Source organism: the organism of the source record quoted next, unplaced genomic scaffold (assembly GCF_019419815.1).
Source record: "Pyrus x bretschneideri cultivar Hongxiangsu unplaced genomic scaffold, Pyrus_bretschneideri_v1 Contig38, whole genome shotgun sequence".
Taxonomy (NCBI): Eukaryota; Viridiplantae; Streptophyta; class Magnoliopsida; order Rosales; family Rosaceae; genus Pyrus; species Pyrus x bretschneideri.
The window spans coordinates 4,480,834-4,500,464 of record NW_025999701.1 but is presented as its reverse complement, the minus strand read 5'-3'; the positions used below and the strand labels follow the sequence as shown (position 1 = coordinate 4,500,464).

General features: G+C 37.6%; 2 protein-coding genes across 10 annotated transcripts; both read left to right on the top strand.

Moving 5' to 3' along the window:
* Nucleotides 1-11,215: 11,215 nt before the first annotated feature.
* LOC125468441 (uncharacterized protein At5g19025-like) lies at nucleotides 11,216-11,731 on the top strand (the record flags this gene model as incomplete). Its single annotated transcript, XM_048564186.1, has 1 exon — nucleotides 11,216-11,731. A coding segment is annotated over one exon (516 nt), but the record flags the coding sequence as incomplete, so codon positions are not given.
* Nucleotides 11,732-16,892: 5,161 nt separating this feature from the next.
* On the top strand, nucleotides 16,893-19,567 carry LOC103948024 (F-box/kelch-repeat protein At3g06240). Of its 9 annotated transcripts, none has more exons than XM_048564032.1 (3): nucleotides 16,893-17,050; nucleotides 17,131-17,166; nucleotides 18,259-19,567. In XM_048564032.1, exon 3 carries the CDS (start codon nucleotides 18,293-18,295, stop codon nucleotides 19,427-19,429), a length of 1,137 nt encoding a protein of 378 aa, XP_048419989.1. In that variant the 5' UTR covers nucleotides 16,893-17,050; nucleotides 17,131-17,166; nucleotides 18,259-18,292; the 3' UTR covers nucleotides 19,430-19,567. The 9 variants fall into 9 exon arrangements, with proteins under 9 accessions (XP_048419989.1, XP_048419991.1, XP_009357288.2 ...); XM_048564034.1 differs by having other exon boundaries at nucleotides 18,244-19,567; XM_009359013.3 differs by having other exon boundaries at nucleotides 18,191-19,567.
* Nucleotides 19,568-19,631: the final 64 nt, after the last annotated feature.

Below are 19,631 nucleotides of genomic sequence, written 5' to 3'. Positions count from 1 at the left end.
CCGAACCCATATGTCAATACCTTTATCTGGCACACGTTTATTGAGCAAGCAAAGTGATGACTTGTAAAGATTAATAGTTGGCATAGATGGATAACCTTTGAAAATAGCGTCGTCTCTGGCAGTATCAATTCTTCGAAAACTTCAGTCCCTGTATCAAAAGACACAAGATGGAAATTGCCTTAGCCATAATCCTATATGCTACTCCATTGTGAAATGCAGAACCAGAATGCCACCACATGGTCTTTATCAAATGAGGAATTGCCTGAATCCTCTTCCACGAGTTCATGCTTATACTGTAAACTTCCACTTCAAAGCAACTTTTCTTATAATTCTGAAAGTTCACCATCCTAACCACCTTGCAATCATTAAGCCTGGAATGGAACCCGAATGCAAGAACATTGGAATTCCTCGAAAGGATTTGGAATGGAATGGTGGCTGTAGGAAGGTGCACAAATTTCTTTATTGATGGGTTGCATATCCATATAGGACTGTAATATCGCAATGGGTCATCTGACGGACATAATAAACCATTACTTGAACCATGTATCTGAAAACGTTTTTTCATCCCCAAGGAATGTCCAATCTCCAATCACTCTTTAAACGCTTGCCTCTAGTGCAGTGGAGAGCGATACGAAAAGTATGGGCATGCTTTGTGACATCACCATTAAGATGGGTGCCAATAAAACCTGAGCTTCCAATCAAACTACCCCATAACTTGCATACACACAAAAACCGAAGAAGGGATTTTACGGGTAGTCTTACTAGTATACCGATCAAGGTTTTTTCGGGAATGTGATTGAAGGCCTTCCTGCGTAGATTTCTCATCCTGAATAAGATCAAAATAAAAAGAAAAAAGTTAGAATGTAAGCAACAAACCAATGTTTCAAATCCTTCACATTGAAGTTGTTCCATTTTGACGAACAATGAACAAATACAATGGCTGATCACTTCTGTTAGTGATAATTAATGGGGAAACTAAAAATGGGACGAAACACATAGAGAGGGGCAAAATCTTATTCTTTGAACCAGCCAAGAAAACAAAACTCCTACCTGAAAAGCTCAACTGAGACTAAACTGCACGGAGATGTCGAATGGCTTTGCTTCTTTTTTCCTTTTTGTGATGCGAGAATGTGCTGGAGTAGGGAAACCCCTCAATGTTACGCATTACAAAAACTCAATCACCACGATACACGAGTACCACCACCCACGATCCCACGAGGTTCCTTGCTTCTCTAATCAAATAAAATAGAAAAAAGTATGCACAAAATAAAATAAAATATGTTCATTAATCATTAAATTGAAAACTCAGTTGCATAAGGAATAGAGTTTGGTTATTGCAGCAAATTTTCTCTTGTTTTGATGATTGAGTGTTGTTTTATTCTATTAGGTTTATTTGAGTTTCTAAAAGTCAAACAAAATTACCCTCCAACTCCTCCCCATATGAAGAGATAGAGTGAGTTTCTTTTGTACTTAATTGAGAAAAGATAATGTTTCAACAAATCCTTTTTAATGTACACTTTGGGTGTGCTTCATCTAACGGTTGAAAACTGTCATTTAAAGATATGGGCCAAACATTATCAGTAGAGGAGCAACTCCGGTTTTCTGAATTATGTCATTTTACAGTTGTAACCCCATTATATTTGGCTAGTTTTGTATTATCTTCTATTAAGTGAGGGCATTATGAGAATATTGAAGCTTTATCAATTTATTGCTCTCACTCTATATATCGAGATTTTTACTAGATTAAGCCCACTCTGTATGTAGATATAAAAATTTAAAAAAGCAATATATGAAAGGGAAAAAATTGGAGAGGAATGTGAAAGAGAGAGAGGAAACGTGGGGTGGGATAATTTCTTTTGTACATGTGGGTGAGGGAAGAGAAAAAAAGATTAAAAAAAATTGTACAAGATTACTTTTATATCCATGATTTTTTTTTTCTCGATATTTTCTTTTAATTATGTATGGGAATGTATAATAGTATAATTTCCTTGGGTTTTGGTTGACTAAAAGTGTTTAGGTAATAGATAGATCATTTTTTTTGCTCTCAACTTTTATATAGAGGCAAGTTAGATGTTATTTAGATTGAGAAAGGCTTGGCTCCTCAAAATAGAGGAGGAATTCCTGTTCAATTTAATGAGTGGCCGGTTCATAGAAATTCATATTTATTATCAGTGGCGAAGCCAGAATTTAATAACAATTAGGTCATAATTTGGGCCAAAAAAACTTCATTGGATCATTTTGTTGAACTTTTGGTGGGTATTTGCCAAGTTATGCTGAGTTTTGTTGATTTTTGCCAATGACTATCTAGTGATGCTTTTTATAAACACTTGTTGATCACCATAAGGTCGCACACAAGAAATAAGAGAAGAACGACAAAGGAAAGAAAGAAATTTTTTTTTACAATAACTATACATGAAGGTTGCACAAAAGAAGCAGTTTGTAATTAAGTGTTTTGACTCTCTTTTTTATTTTATTTTTCAGTTTGCCGCAATTGTGTATAGTCATATACAAATACATAGAAATATACATTGCGGTTATGAAGCTATTGTGGTCATGAGCAACCAATGACCCCATGTTGGCTCCGCCACTGCTTACTATCAGAACCATTCATATTATATATTACTCTGTAAAGATCATATCTAAAAAATCAATTATTTTTTTAAAAAAATTATTATTATTAAGGAGAGGCATGGAAAGTTGGAAAGATCATATCTTAAAAATCAATTTTTTTTTTAAAAAAAAATTATTATTACTAAGGAGAGATGGGAAAGTTCAAAACTATTATAATAATTTTGGGAAGGTCGAGTTTCGAACCCAGGATGCAGGGTGGAAACCTAACACCCTATACTCTAAGATATTGGTCCACATGCATCTCTAAGAAGTCAATTGAAACAGTCATTAAGTATTATGGTCTAGTGGTATTTTTTTCACTTGTAAGTGAGAGGTCTTAGGTTTAATTCTCGCCAAATGCAAATTTGAACCACATTATTGATAGTCCATTGTGAGGCTAAGCCCATCCTCCTCTCCCTTAGTGTAGATAATATCGTTTGTTCAAAAAAAAAAGAAAAGAAAAAAGAAAGCCAATTGAAACTAAGATTATTTAGTAAATCAATTGTAGCAAATAGAGAGACAATTTGTAATCCTTTAACCAAATTTGTCTATCTGTTTTTTGGCAGTTCGATGACTAAAAGATCTCATATTTTATTGATTTTTCACATATAATCTTTTCAGAGTGTTAAAATAAGAACGATTCTTATCATAAGCATGTCCCATATATAAATCAATCACGTAGGAAATTGCGGCGGTCCTTCTTATCATCCATTGAGGAATCAAGTTAATTCCTTTTAGATTTTCGTCTAGTTGTTCTAAAATAAAAAAAATAAAAAAAATAAAAAAACCATGTCCTAAAGGTAGACAATACAAGTAATAATGTACGAAGGGATTTAATTCCGAGTATTACTACTATGATTTAAGATATTATTGTAGGCATAATTTGCTGAACAATTATATATAGAGGTCAAAGAGAGAGGGGGTGCGACATAGAGAGAGAAAAGAAAGATGTGTAATTGTGAGGTGTGTTCCATTCCACCTCATTGTGCCTTTATTTATAGTAATAGGGAAGGTTAATTCCTTACCCTTTTAGGATTACAAGTCTTAATAGGTAATCAACTCCTAATAGGAATATAAGAGATATTCCTAGATACACTAGGATTTACACAATCATATTCCTCTTATAAATAGGACTGCAACACTCCCCCTTTAGTGTGTAAATACTCAACTAAATGGCGCATTAGGTTTCAGTGATGAAGTAAGTACAGTTGATGAAATCATCAGCATAATGAGCGAATGCGAGTCTCAAATCAATGGAAGAATGCATAAAAAGGTAAAACTCACAAAACCTCGCCATGGTAAAATTTAGGTGGGATAAAAACCCATAGACTAAGAAGAAAAGTGAGAAGTTGCATTAAGTTAAAACTATAAATCTTCTGGACACAACTAGAAGAGCTCATAAGAGCATGATCAGCCCAGGATGGGTGCCTCGTTAAAACCTAGTTACGTAGCAAAAATCCAATGGGAAAAATGCTCTTAATCGTAGGGAAAAAGAGTACATTAAGATCAAGTGAGTATACTTCTGGATACTCCCCTTGAGTTTGACATAACTTCTAAATGAGAACTACAAGCATTGCAATTGATAGTAAGACATACCAATTCCTCGGACAAGCTTCTAGAAGGTTGACTTTAGCAGTGATGTCATGTAGAGGTCAGCAAGGTTGTATGGGATCGACTTGCATGACTTCAATCTTCTGATGCTTTGCTGATGTAGATGTAGATGCTATATATGTCTTGGTGTTGACTTTGTTGATGTATCATGGCTTGGTCGGGTTGATACATGCCGCATAATCTTTATGGATTGTTGTTAGGACTCAACGATGGATGAAAACAACAAGTACTTCGAATATGCTTAACAAGAACTCCTAACCATGTCTCACTTGTGGGTTAGTGAAGTGAGGTAAGTCTTGGAATGGTTCAAAGATTTCACCACTAAGGTCATATCACAGACCTCCAAGATATTGCGATATCCCTAAAGGTAAAGACATAACCATTCAGGGATTTGCCTTGTGCGGGTTTGATAAGTAACCTGTGTCAGCATAATAAATAAGGCAAGCATCATTCCAAAGATCAAGGGGTTGGATCCGCTCGAGATTCATTGAGATATGATTTGCCCAAATTTGTAGTACCTTCAAGGTAAGTCTTTAATACCAATTTAGTGGTTGCATATAAGCGCAGTGCTACATCTTTACCAATAGATCAACAACGAAGGAGATGTCTTGTCTAATACAATGAGCTAAGTACAACGAAGCGCAAAGTTGAACTTAGATATGGAATTTCGGATTCCATAACCTCTTCAAGGGTTTTATTTGCATATAACATATGGACGATCATAGGTATACTCTAAGATAACACATTAGGGGTATAGTTCGACTGGTGGACCAAGGTACCATTAGAACAACGCTTGAACTTCATGTTAAGGTATAAACGAGTTTTCCTAAGATTTTTCATCTCAAATTCCCTCTTCAGGTGCAAGGCAGTTTTCTCAAGCTCTTCCAGAGTCTTAGTGAGATTCGTATTAACGACATAAACTGTAACTCTAGCAATTCGAAATAAGACTTCATAGTTTAACATGTAAGGGCATTCAATCATGTCCCTGACTAATCAACTAATCACTTAGATAGGTATGTCATATCCATCGGATTGTTTCAATCCGTAAGTGAATGCCTTAAACGAGTTAAGAGGGTGTTCCGTGGTTTAGAACTATTTAAACTAGTCCATGTATTCTTCGAGAACTTATATGTAAATCTCCGTATTTATATCCCCATGGAGAAAAAACTAACCATATTTCATAATGCTGCTATCAATCACAGGACGTTTGAGAGAAACCTTGCGCCGTAAAGTGTGCATCATGTCACACTATTTCATTCATTTCATAACACTTCGTTTCCCACTTGTAACATAATAGGGTTACCTTGGGCAGCGTAGGAACAATAGGTCCAAAACACACTTTGGTAAGGAATTTGACCTGGATTGTAACTTCGGCTGTCCAATTAGTTCTATGTTGTCACTTAATCAACGGAACATGGTTCAATATCGTTGCTTTTTCATTTATGTCGGTAGCTGCCATATAAGTGAAAACATCATCGATGGTAATCTCATTTCAATTCCATTCAACTCATTTAAACTAGTATACTGGACCAAGAACTTTAAGTCTTGGGAGTAATTCAGATTAATCTCATGAGATGGAAATGATTTGAGATAGCAATCAAGTATAGATTCATTGTTGTGCCGTATCTTCCTCTTCTAGGGAAGTGAATCCTATGAAATGAGTGATCTGTTGTGCTCTAAGCCAGGACAGATTGATTGGCGATTCACCAATGTACCGGACCGTCCAACAGGGGTGTCCAAATCATCCAACAAGGGCGTTACACCCTCCAAGAATGTCCGTTAAGTACGTCTATCCTTGCAGGCATGTTTGCAACTGGTATATGATCTCGTCATTTTAGCTAGATCAGAGGAATGTGTATGGAGCAACATTCTGAAAGCTAGGATTCATCCCACTTGCTTATCACACTTGTATGATACTGGGATCGAGATGAGACATAGTAGACAACGTCCACACAAATTCGCACCGTTCTCTAGGAACATTAACATTCTTATCTCCCCCTAACGGTGGGAAGACTGTCTCATTGAAGTGACAACCCACAAATGAGCGGTAAAGATATCACATGCAAGGGCTCTAAGAGAGCTAGTATAAAGGAGAATGATAATCGACAAAGTTTCACATCCTTTTGTTTTTAGTACCCAAGTTGGTACGTTATGGTGGCGCAACTTGGCACATGGAATGCACACCCAAATGCATAAATATGAAAAACATCAGGTTGGTATTAGGTGGCAATGGGCCTCAAGGTGGACCAACATAGCTAGGTACAAGATTACATAGCCCTCAGTCGAAACCAAAAACTTGGTGCGTTCACCAAGGTCCGGGCGATCAATTAAATTGCACTTTATGATCGCTCTGCGAGGTTGTTTTTACGGTGAACATGGGAATTCGATGTCCAATTATAAACCCAAGAGACATGCAATACTTTATCGAAAACTGTCGATATAAACTCTCTAACATTATCCAGTCTCTCGGACTTTATGGGATAAGTAGGGTGGTGAACCCTTAATCAGCCAGAAGGTTTAGCAGCAATGTGTGTGGAAAAACATGTGACCAGTTTGTCAATTCATTAGCCAAAACCATAAGTATTTATATGGTCCACATTTTGGTTGGATTGGTCCATATATATTCCCTTGAATCCACTGTGAAAAAGGGTGATTTCGTATCTTTGCAAGGAATGATATAGAAAATCAATTTCCCTAATGAGCAGGCTTGGCATAGTGTGCTTGTAGGCACAAAATCCTTACTTCAGGTAAGGAGATGCATTGTAACATCATTGTTTAACCTAAGTGTCCCACAAGGTCGTGCCAAAGCAAGTAAACTGCTTGAATTACCAGGCTCCAAGTCGGCAATATGTAACGTGTTCCCAGTTGGAAGGGAGCCCATTGGCCCCAAATCAAAGCTTCATGCTTATTTTTAGAGGTGGTGCAAAGGTATGCAACTCTATTTTCTTCAGTGATTTCATTCATGATCATTGTCATCTAGAATATCTTTTAAAACTCAACGACAAGGAGAATTTAAGGTCCATTAAATGGTAATTCAATACCATTCATACAACGAAGAGCTTGCCAATGCTCTTAATCAGGTTGGATAAACCTGAAGTTGTTGTTAGAGATGTGATTTAGGTGTAAAGTTAGTGTGTGTATTATCACATTCATGCAAACAACTAACTTCCCCACATTCATACCCAATCATGTGTTTAATTGAATTTGGTCACATGTATACAAGAATTAACTTATATTTGAGGACAATATCAATAAAATTATCCATAAGTAAAACAAACACCAAACATGAATCTAAGAACATAGAAAAATGTTCACAAAGTAAATGGTTTATTAAGGGGATTCGGCCAACAAGGCTATCCATGTCAAAATTCTGCTTTTCCAACGGTGTTCAGTAGAGCAAAATTAGTCTCACATATTGACTATGAGAATGGTACTCCTCAACGACATTGGTAGAGGCATGAATAGGTGCATAACCAATGATCTATTCCATCGAGACGGAAGTAGATTCTGCAGGGTTGAGGTTCGAGAATAATATTACCTTGGCAGGCCTTGATTCTACCAAATGTTGTAAAAACAAACTCGAAATTAGATCGTGAAAGAGACAACCCCGAACTTGGGTTCGGTAGGTTCCAACCGAAACTGAAGGGGTTTGTTTGGTAGGCCTCTGCCAAAGCAAATTAGTACCGTTCGGTGCACCTTTATTGAAGCAGAGCATGCCTTTACGTGCATTCGTGCCCAAGCAGAGTATCACCGTTCAGTAGTTTTTAATCAAACTGGGTTGAGCCATTTCGGTAAACTCTAACCGAACTGAGTCTATACCATTTTCTCACGTTTGTGGTAGTAATTAGATCTGAGAATTTGGTAAACTTCCACTTTCTACACTACTGCTTTAGGAGCGAGTTGGAAACATAGAAGGACGAGAACAGTCAAAATTTGTTCAGATTTATAAACTTCAGAATTGTACTCATTCATGGATGTAATCATGGTGTGCTTCAGACAATGTCTTTCATGATTAAACCGTCCGTAGTAGCGAGCCAAAAAGCCATGGAATCTTCGTTCATGAGGTACTTCCATTTATAATGCTTCAGGCATAAGTCTTCGAATGAAGATCATGGCGAAGGCTTATTCAGCTCTTCCTTGCCATTATTGGCTTCAATGGTTTCTCAGCTTCTTGATAGTCAAGTGGAGATTCATATCTTGTACCCCACATAAAGTGGTTTCTATTAGAAACATCCAAATAAGGGAAATTGAACTTGTAACATTGAATTGGAGGGAATAAGATTGTGATTGGTGCTATGGGAATGAATCATCCATAAGCATCAATGGTAGAACATTCGAGTTCTAAGACATGGTTTTCATGAAACTACGTCGGGTTTTCATGGGTGTATTTGTTTTATGAAAACTTTGGGTTTCAAAGGCACTAAATTTGAAACTGCAGGTTCAACTTAGTTTATGAACGTTTAGTTCATAAAAGAGAGGTTCTTGTAAGAACACAGAACGCAATATGTTGATTTAAGTGTAGTGGATTTAAGTTGTTTCAGGAACTCAAGTGTGAGCTCTTCAGGACTACGAAAGGATGTCAACGGTTCAAAGAAGAGAAATAAATTATTGAATCGATAATGTCCAAAAGTGATCTTCAAGTCAATAATTTTGGATTTCTTGTCAGATTAATGGACTGTAGGTCAATTTTAATTAATTTAATAAATCGGGACTAAACGGGGTCAATCGTAGAAGCAAAAAATAATTATAACATTTGGGTTAAAATTATTTAGAATGACAAAAATTAGCATTAGGTTGAAAAAGTATAGCCCAAAAAGGTTTGGGCTTGGGTGCCGTGAGTTGGGCAGAGCCCTCAAGGCATTTTGGGCTCGAGTTGCTTGCAGGCCACAGGCCGAGGGTTTTTAAGCCTAGCAATAAGTTGCTGGCATATGTCGGCCGAGACCATAGCGGGAGCAAGCCCACCCGAGGCTAGCTTGCGGGTTGGGTTACGTGAGGCCCAGCCAGAGTTGGGGCCGTGTTTATTGGGTCGTGGGACAAGCCCAGCCACATGGGCTGGCATATAGAATCACAGGGCATGGTAGATGCAAAGCCCAACAAGCACAAAGCTTGCTGGCAGATTGGGCTAAGATCATAAGGACATGCTAGGAAGTTTATGGGCTTCCTTAGGGAACATGCCTGGCTTCGGGCCCATACAAGTCAACCAGGCCGAAGGCCTAGGGGGTGTCCATGTGGTTGTAGCAAGGCCCAGATGGTTGCTGCTATGGTGGTGCCATGGTGGAGGTGCGGCAATGGTGCACCAGTGCCCATAATTTGTTTTTTTTTTTTCGACGTACTTAGGGTTTGACAAACCCTAAATTGCTTCTAAGTTCTTTTGATTGTTTGACTCACAAATTCCACATAGCAAAAATTGTGTAATGCATGAAACGTGTGTGTGTGTGTGTGTGTGTATTGTGGTAAATATATGAACATATACAATATATATATATATATATATATATATATATATCGGAAGGTAAATTTAAATGTAGGGGTTCATGCATCATGGGAATGTTATCATGCTTCACGGTCGTTTCAAATATCTTACTTTATTTTAAGCGTACCTAATTGGCAGAAAACAATAAAAGCCTTTGAATTTGTAGAAGATCCTTCTCAGAAAGTCGGAATTGGATCTCCAATGCGTTGTATCACGTTCAACACAGAAACATTAAATTGAATCAATAGCATGTAGATCAATTCAATAAAATAATAAATTAATCATAAAAAGAATGATTAAAACGTAATACTCCCTTGATTGAAGATTAAACTCTCTTTAGCGCAACGTGAAGAGCATGTTGATAATGTGTTATAGGCATAATTTACTGAACAATTATGGAAGCTAGAGAGAGAGAGGGTGCGGCACAGAGAGAGAAAAGAAAGATGTGTAATTGTGAGTTGTGTTCCATTCCACCCCATTATGCCTTTATTTATAGTAGTAGGGAAGGTTAATTCCTTACCCTTTTGGGATTACAACTCTTAATAGGTAATCAACTCCTAATAAGATTATAAGAGATATTCCTAGATACACTAGAATTTACACAATCAAATTCTTATTCTAAATAGGACTGCAATAGATATTACTTTTTAAAATTTGAATACATATTGGGTATAAAATCAAGCTTATTCATGTTGAGTGGAATTAGAGACATCAGACTTATTTCATTAAAGTTGACTATCTCACAAAACAAGATTTATATTTCGTTCTCTTATTTAATGTAACTAGCAAGGTGTGGAGATATTTCAATGTACTCGAATCACGAGCTAGTACACTGCTTGTCAAAGTACCTGTGGAGAAACACTGAAAAATATATCTTTGGCACGTAATATACCAACTTGTATTCTTGTTTAGAATGCTCCAAATTCCATCCGGGTCTAATACTACCAGAACTTACATGGTCGGGTTTACCGACTCATATGTGCTAGATAACTTTTTTGGAGCCAACTTAGAATCCTTTTTGTCCAACTCTTTTGAAGACAACATGGTTCTTTTTGGTTCAACTTTTCAGAAAAGGGATCTTCCTCCTAATCCACCAAATCAGAGAATTTGTGCCATTGAAAATTGATTTAACGGCTGAAGTTATTATAATTTTTAAAGTGGGCCCCTGTTTGTAGCCAAATTTCAACGGCACGAATCCCCTGATTTGGTGGATTAAGAGGAAGGGATCCGAAGAGGATCCCTTTCTAAATTTTCAGAGCCAACATGGCTTTTTTTGTCCACTCATTAGAAGTCATCCTTTTAGAGTCATATTTTTAAGGGTAAATTACATAAAACTACCTCAACTATTAGGTCAGTTACAGTTTCATACCCCATCTTTAAAAAATGTCAATGTTATACCTCATCTTACGAATTTGTTACAATTTCATACTTCCGTCAGTTTGTCTGTCAATTCTTCTGTTAAATAGTGCCATGGCTTGAGACGGGGCCCACTCCCTATTAAAAAATTAATAAAATATTAAAAAGAAAAATTTACCCTTAAAAAAAAAAAAAACCCCATTCAAAACGACCCCAAACCCAGATCCCACCCATACCAACATCTCCCCCCCAAACCCACCTCATCACTCTCTGCCGTTGCCGCTGCCACGTCATCCTCATCCTCTTCTTATCCAACCCCCAAACCCTAATTGCACCCTTCTCTACAAGAACTCGTTGTCGGCCACCCTTGACCTCCTTATCCTTATTCTCGTCCTCTTCTCCGGGACCTTCCTCATCACCTTTTACTTTTCCTACATCTTCAACTCCATCTCGCTCATCTCTCACTCCACCCTCCACCTCCACCACATTCCCGTCCCCTACATCGTCGCCGTCTTCGCCGCCACGCTGTTCGTAGTCGAGTTCTGCTGCGTCAGCGAGGGCAATCTTGATTACGAGTGCCTCAGGATTGAGCTTAGGCGGATGGGGTTGATGAATGGCCATGTTGTACTGCTATTTCAGTTGCGATACAGACGGGCCTGGTGGCCAAGCTCGAAGGCTTAGGGGTTGGATAGGAGGAGGATAAGGATGACATGGTAGAGAAGGATGAGGGTGTTACTTTCCCAATGCACTAGTTATCTCTTTACCAATTTCTATTTTTCTATATGGTATCAGAAATTGCATGACCAACGTGCATTCATAACTTAATTGAATCAATTTATGACTAATGCTAAAGATGCTAAATTTGTAGATAAAATTTACAAATTAAATGACATGTCACTAATAGGAATGAACACGTTTATCAACGCTTAAACAATAATCCAATCATCAACTTCCATTTCATTTAGTTGACAACATTTTGTCTACAAATTTAGTCTTGTTAGCATTATCCTACATTTATTTAAGCCTACCATTCCTTTTCTAAAACTAAGAAACAGGGAAAACGGATTGATACTACATTGACGACCCAACCACCCGCACCACTGATGGCGATGCCAAACCCAGAAGCCAAAAAAGCTCTCTCTCTCTCTCTTTATTGTAGATTAAACTAGTGATATCCCTTGTGATAGAATATACATATATATACAAAGTTCTAAAAAATGCTAGGCGCTAGTCGAGTGAAGGGCTGGAACCTAGCGCCTAGTCGGCTAGGCGGGACTTAGGGGGTCTAGGCGGATTTAAATAAATTTATTATACATCGTACAAATAAGTTCTTATTTATACTTAAAAATGATATATATTGTATTGGGAGACATATAAACTGCAAAATAAAGTGAATTATATATTATAAATTATTAAAATATATTGAGAACATGGGGAACAACATATAATGAGTGTTCATTCGAGTATTTAACAAGTCCCTTACATTTTATTGAAAAAATAAAATGCAAAAACAAAAGTTATCAGTTTTCTGTATAAAGAGATTCACAACCTGGGCGAATGCCTAGGCAGGTCTAGATGGTCTAAGCGGACGCTTGGGCGGGCTAGGCAAACACTTAAGTAGGTTTATGCCCCATTTTTAATTTTCAAATGCTTAGATATTAATCGGAGCGATGGCCCCTGCCTAGGCCTAGGCTGGATTTGTAGAACGGTGTGTAAATATATATATCCACAAATTCAAGAGAATTAAAAATCACTTAGGGATATATATCAAATAATTGGCCCGATTACAACTAAAGCACTAAAGAAAATCAGTATAAGGCAGCAACTACAGAAACAAAACAATTAACTTAGGAGGACCTACTGAAGCTTACCCATTCAATTCTTCGGTCCTTTTTCTCTTTCGTTCTTCTTGAGACGACCCAAAATTGTTCCACATTTGATTAATCTTCGGTTTCATTATATTCTGAAAATCATTCACTACTGGTTCTGCATCCACTACGAAGTCAATGTAGGTCTTTATGCATAAACGTATCTTGGTTTCCATCTCATCTAGAATTTCTGGGAGTGCTTTCATCAACCATGTCAACACTTCGTTCGAAACTGGGACGCTCAAAGCAGCCTCCGTCTTTGAAATCACTAGAGAAAGTACTCTCAGAATTTCAGTAAGCGTTATTAGGCAGAAGCATTCATACAGCTCGGTTCCATAATTGTAACCTTCCATAGTAGCCAATCTTCCCCCCATTGCTCGCATCCTTCTCTTGTTAATTTTGACCAATTCGTGAAATGCTATTCTCAGGAGACCAGTGACTCTTTTGTTTACAGCACAACTCTCCCAATTGATTACGCTCTTTTGGACTGATAGCAAACGGCTGAACTCTTGGAACTTGTCTACCATCTCATCCGATCCTTGCGACATCAACAACATAATATCAACAACGCAGTGAGAGAGCCGTGTCCCAATCCTAAATATATGACTTCTAAATTTATATTTCCCATCATCCGATTTTGCGTGCGGTTGCGAACACTCTTTAAGCCACTGCACAAGACTCTTTCCTCCTCCCTTGGAATTAATCCCGCAGCCAGCACTAGCCCTAGAAGACCCTTCCATATCTCTTCAATCTTGTTCTCCGGCACAAAAGAACGTCCAAAAGAAAATAAATAAAAGGAATTAACGTATATAAAAGGAAGTTCCGTAGGTTTAAAGTTGTGATGATTTAATGATTCTAGGAATTAAAGATGTTTCCTGAAATTAGTGAATCTTAGAAAGAATCATTCCCGTACCTTCTTCCTTCCTTCCTGCCTACGTTTTTCTTTCATCACCTCCCAAGTGGCATTATTTTTTATTTATTTTTAAATAAATGATATTATCTACGCTAAAGTTAGTGAGGTGGGAGAGTTGGCTAAGTCTACTAATAATGTGGTTTAAATTTGCCTATAACGAGAATCAAACTTAAAACTTCTTACTGTAAAGTGGACAAAGGTCTTAAGAGGCCTATTTAAATTTGATATTGGTATATTGGCTGGATTGGGTACGGGTGTTCTTTTAAAGGTCTGGTTCTCTTTCAATATATAGATGTGAACAAGCGGGATTTACTCGAAAGAATAGGAATCCGAGTCCTGATATATATAGTCCTGCACTTTCGCTTGCCTAATCCACTCATGACATTTATCAATTCCAATTTATTTCATAATATTTGTTTCCTGTGAAGAAAATTATATCAATCTTTACTAAAAAAACGAATAATACTAGATAAACCACATTTTTAAATTAGATTGATGTATCATCTCATGTGGCAAGTAATGCATACAACCAATTTCCAATCAGATATTTATAGGTAAGTTGGTCAAAAGCCAATAAAAATTTACTATTTAGCGTTATATCAATTTTATGTTTTTGTTTTGGACTTAATAAATGATATATTTATGTATCGCTCAATGATGAATGACACGTGAGCTTTAAATCATTATAAATAGTTATAACTTGACGCTTCTATCCTCCTCTCTCTTTCTCGCTTAGAATGTCACATGGGGTTAAACCAGTTGGAAAAACATATCCATCAATATCAGCCTAAGACCTCTTATTCTTGTAATGCATTCTTTTAAACAGATAACCAAACTGCAACATTCAACAAAGAAACATTGAATTGAAGCTTGATAATGAAATAAGACATCTCACCTTAAGGGGACGATGCTGTCATCATAATTAGCCAGTAACTTCAACCGAATATCATTCTGAAGCATCTATTCTGGAAAAACACTCCACTTTGCCGAATCCTACCAGAGTAATCTCGAATATTGGACCTCGTCCTTCAAAATTCATAATTTCATTATATTCATCTGCACCGTCTGTCACCAATTAGAGCCAAACACCCTTCCATTTCAAACCAGGAAATGGTTACTACAACGCAATGTTTGAATCTAAATGTAAAAAAAAAAAAAAAAAATCAGGAAAAAGACATGGCACTACAGTGTTTCAACCCAAATGTCAAAATGGACGCGTAAGAGGTGTGTAAGTGATGAAAAAAAAAAAAAACTAAGAAATTGACACTGCAATGCAGCATCTAAGTCCAAGAGTAAAACACAGAACCAGGAAATGGATACTGCAGTGCAGTGTCTGAGTCCGAACATAAAAACTAACACATAGGAGGCGTGTGAGTGATGGAAAAAACGAAACCAAGAAATGGACACTGCAACGTAGTGTCCAAATCCAAAAGTAAAAACAAAACCAGGAAATGGACATTGCATTGCATTGTCTAAATCTAAATGTAAAAACGAACACGTAAGAGGCGTATGAATGATGAAAAAAAAGAAACAAAGAACTGAACACTATAAAACAACGTCTAAATCCAAATGTAAAAAACATAATGAGAAAAGAACGTTGTTGAGATTTTAAAGTTATTTGAGAGGACAACGATTAAGTTGAAACCATTGAGAAAATTGAGTGGAATGTCACTGCATCACCTCCAGTGAATATGGTACGAAGCATATTTTGTAGACCATGGTTCAGCTCCCTGAATAGAGTGCACCATGTGGTCGGCCAAAGCCGTGCGATTCGAGCAGTTCTTTGCTTTGCTTTGATGCACTGTATACTGTATTCCACCCAAGGGCATCGTCTTACTTATATTAAGATTGTACATTCAAACGTACCATGCCAAACGTGCTTTTGGGAAAGTTGATTCTTATATCATGCCCCCACAAAGATGTGAAAGACTATTTTCTATAGTGGATTCAAGGGAATATGTGTGGACTAATCCAACAAAAAACCAAACCATATAAACATTATATTGGTTTTGGTTGATGTATCGACATAATGGTCATATGTCTATTGTCCACATACCAATGTTGCTAATCTCCTAGCACTAATTTTTAGGTTGCGAGCTCACTACCCCCAATTATCCCATAATGTATGAGGGACTAGGATAATGCAGAGTTTACATCAAAGAACTTTTCAATTATTATTTCATATCTTGTGGGATTGAAGTCAGATCTGTTGTTTCCCATGCTCACACCCAAACTACCTCGCAGAAGTGGTCATAAAATGCCCTTGATTAACGCACGGGCAATGTATATCACACCTTAGAATTTGCGCAGGGCTATGCAATCTAGGAGTAATGTTGGTCAATCTCAGGCCCATCGACATCCAATCCTTTTTTTTGTACTTATGGATTTGGGTGTGCGATTTATGTGCCACTTGTGCTGCTACAATAATATAGGTCTTCAAAACTCTTAGATCCGTTGCAAGGGATTTCTTTTCTCTATTTTGTGGATTGTCCTTTCGATGAGACAGTCTCCCCACTGTTAGGGGAAGGAAAGAACGTCAATGTTCGTAATGAACGATTTGAATTTGCATGGACATTGCCTACTATGCCTCATCTTTATCCTCGTATCACATAGTGTGATAAGCAGGTGCGACGCACTCTAAATTTCAGAATGTTGCTCTAGACGTATTTCTCTAGTCTAACTAAAGTGACAAGATCACAAACACCGGCTGCAAACATGCCTGTAAGGATTGACATGCCAAGAGGGCGTCAGAGCAGCGTGCCGGAAGGGCGTTCCGCCCCTACCTGTATTCCACCAGGGTTGTTTAGTCAATCAATTGTAACAAACAAAATAAAAAATTTATAATGCTTTTACCAATTTCGACCATCTATTTTATATTGTTCGTTAACCAAATGATCTATATTTTTTTTTATTTTCTTTGCCATCAACAATTCCAATTATATACATGAAGTTTCATAAATAGACGCAAGTTATTTTGAATGACTCCACGTCATCCTTGGGCTGGCAAGTTGATCCAAATAAAAAGTCCCAAAATTTGGAAGAATTTGCTCAAAAATTGAAAACTCCGTTTTCTCTCTGAAGTTCTGAACTCCCACGCCCGTCTGTCCCTCTCACTCTCTCAAAGCTCTGGCCTCTAAACCCCTACCCCCCGCCCTCCCTCTGTCTCTTTCATATCTTCCTCTCTCTCGGGCCCTGGCGCTTGATTCTCTTTCGCTCAAGGTACCTCTATTGGGATTTGGATTTTGGGTCTTTGTGTTTCTTTTCATCGACTCTTAATTTTTGGTGTGTGTGTGTGTTAGGTTTTCTGCTGGTCATAGGCGGCCATTGAGTTTCAGGTATGTTGTTTTTCTCAACAATTAGTGTTGGAGGAGTGGAATTGGGTGATGTATAGGCCATTTTTGTTTGTTTTTTTTATGGATTCTAACTTATTTATCATCAAAGCTGCGGGATGCTGCAAGTATTTTTGGGTCAGTTTTCATGGTTTGTTTGTTCTTTTGCTAGTTTAGGCGCTGATTGATGGTATCTATTAGTTCTGCAATCTGACATGGAAGTCCCATTCTCCTAGACCCAGTGCGGAGGATAAATACCTACCGTTGGATTAAAGATATTAGGGTGGGTGACCACAATTTCCTTAATCTGATAACAGGTAGTCATTTAACTTTTTGTTGTTGTACTTTATCCTCCGCCGTTGTATTAAGATTGAACGGTGAGTGGCCACAGTTTCCTTGTACCCTGGCCCTGGGGTCTAGGAGACAGTGGACATAGCTCTACCTGTCCACCCGAACATAAGCTGCATAGTCTTGCTTAGACGATTAGTAACGTGTGCAGACCTGTGCATAGTTATTGGCTTTCGTTCTTCAATTCCTTTTTTAGGAGGGGCACTGGGATATGTTTTTAGGTAAACCTAGAAACCTTAAAGCTGTGTTAGTTGCTAATATATGCCGGTTCATTATGGAATATTATAGCGATTAGCTTCGGCCAGAGGATTTTGCTGTATGCTTATTTTCTATCTAATTCCCATTCATCTTTAATGACAATTAATTTGAGTGGTTTAGTATGTTGATGTTTTGCCCAGCAAAAGCTTTTACTTTTGTAATCTGGCTATAGAAGCTTTCAAGATCTCTGTCACTATGTAAGGTTTTTAGTATTCATGGTTGTGCTTTCGTGTGGATTAAAAATCGTATGATGTGCTATGTGGAATATGTATAAATGCATTGTATTGATTTATTTCTCGTAACTGGGGCTTGCTTGAGTATATTTTGATTGCTTCGAATTTTGTTCTTTTAATGTCTGTAGTCTCTCAGGAGCTCCATCTACCTACTTTCTTAGGATTTTTTTTTCTTTCTTTTGTTTTTTCAGGTTTATGGGTTAAGGTTAGAGTTTGTACTTGTGCTGAAAGCAGTTAAACACAGTTTTCCTTTTGCTAGATACTGAAGGTGAAAGAAAATTAAAGATCAGTTGATGGAAAACCCTAATTTCCCAACTGATATCATGCTCGACATTCTTTCAAGGCTACCAGTGAAGTCATTGTGCCGCTTCAGGTGTGTATCAAAGTCATGGCGTTCTCTAGTCACCGACCCTGATTTTGTTAAAATTCACCTTAACAAAGCTTTTGAGAATGTGGAGATTTTCCATCAAAGGCGAAGGCTTATGTTTAGTGATGGGTCACATAGGTCACTCTACTCCTTGGACCTCGATGAGTTTCTCAACCATAACAATGCAGTTCATAATTATCTTGATGAAAAAGAGAATGACAATGATATTAATACCAACGATGATGATGATGAAGCAGTGGCTACTGAGCTCGACTACATTTATAGTGAAATCCCAAATAATTGGGTTTTCATGGTGTTACACTGCAATGGTTTGTTGCTGTGCCAGTTATATAACTGGGAGTTGTATCTGGTTAACCCAGCAACAAGGAAATCGAAGAAACTACCAGATATTCCATCTTCTAGCATTGCGTATTATTATTTTGATCTCTTTGGTCTTGGATTTGATCACTCCACTGATGATTACAAGGTGGTTGATTTGCGATACTTGAAGGGTGGAATTATGTTTATGGTGTACACGCTGAAAACTGGTTCTTGGCGGGAGATTCAAAGGCAATATCCTTACAAATCTGATCTCATGTTACATGGGATCCTGGTCAGTGGAGGCCTTCATTGGCTGGTGAACAGAGTTCGAGGTTCATCAGTGATTATATCTTTTGATTTAGCAGAGGAGCATGTTCAAGAAATCCCATTGCCATGTGATTTGGTTGACGCTAAAGGTTATATTGTCGGAGTATTTAGACAGATGCTGTGCATAACACGTTGTGATGGGCAAACACACAATGAGTTTTGGATCATGAAAGAATATGGAGTGAGGGAGTCTTGGACTAAAGTAAGAATCTCCATGCCATATTCTTTGTTGTTACATTCAGGTTTCGAGAGGAAAAATCATGATCTTTTGGTGTTCAAGGACCGGTTGTTTATGCACAATTTTAACGGTGAAAGATTTCGGAAATTATCAGTGTCCGGATTCCCCATAGTTACTGAAGTTGGGATCTACCTGGAGAGCCTTGTTTCGCCGAATTCTTGTAGAGGAGGATGTTAGAACTTAGAAGATGAACTCACTCCATTAGTCCATATCACTTTCATGTATGTATCTATTTGAGTACTTTCTCTCTCTCGCCAATTGTTTTTGTAATTTCCCTTTGAGATTCTTCCATGTTTATTAAACGACTCCATAGTATATACTCTGTTATTTTTATAATTTTTTTCAATCAAATGCACATGAGCATCTGGTCTCTGCAGTC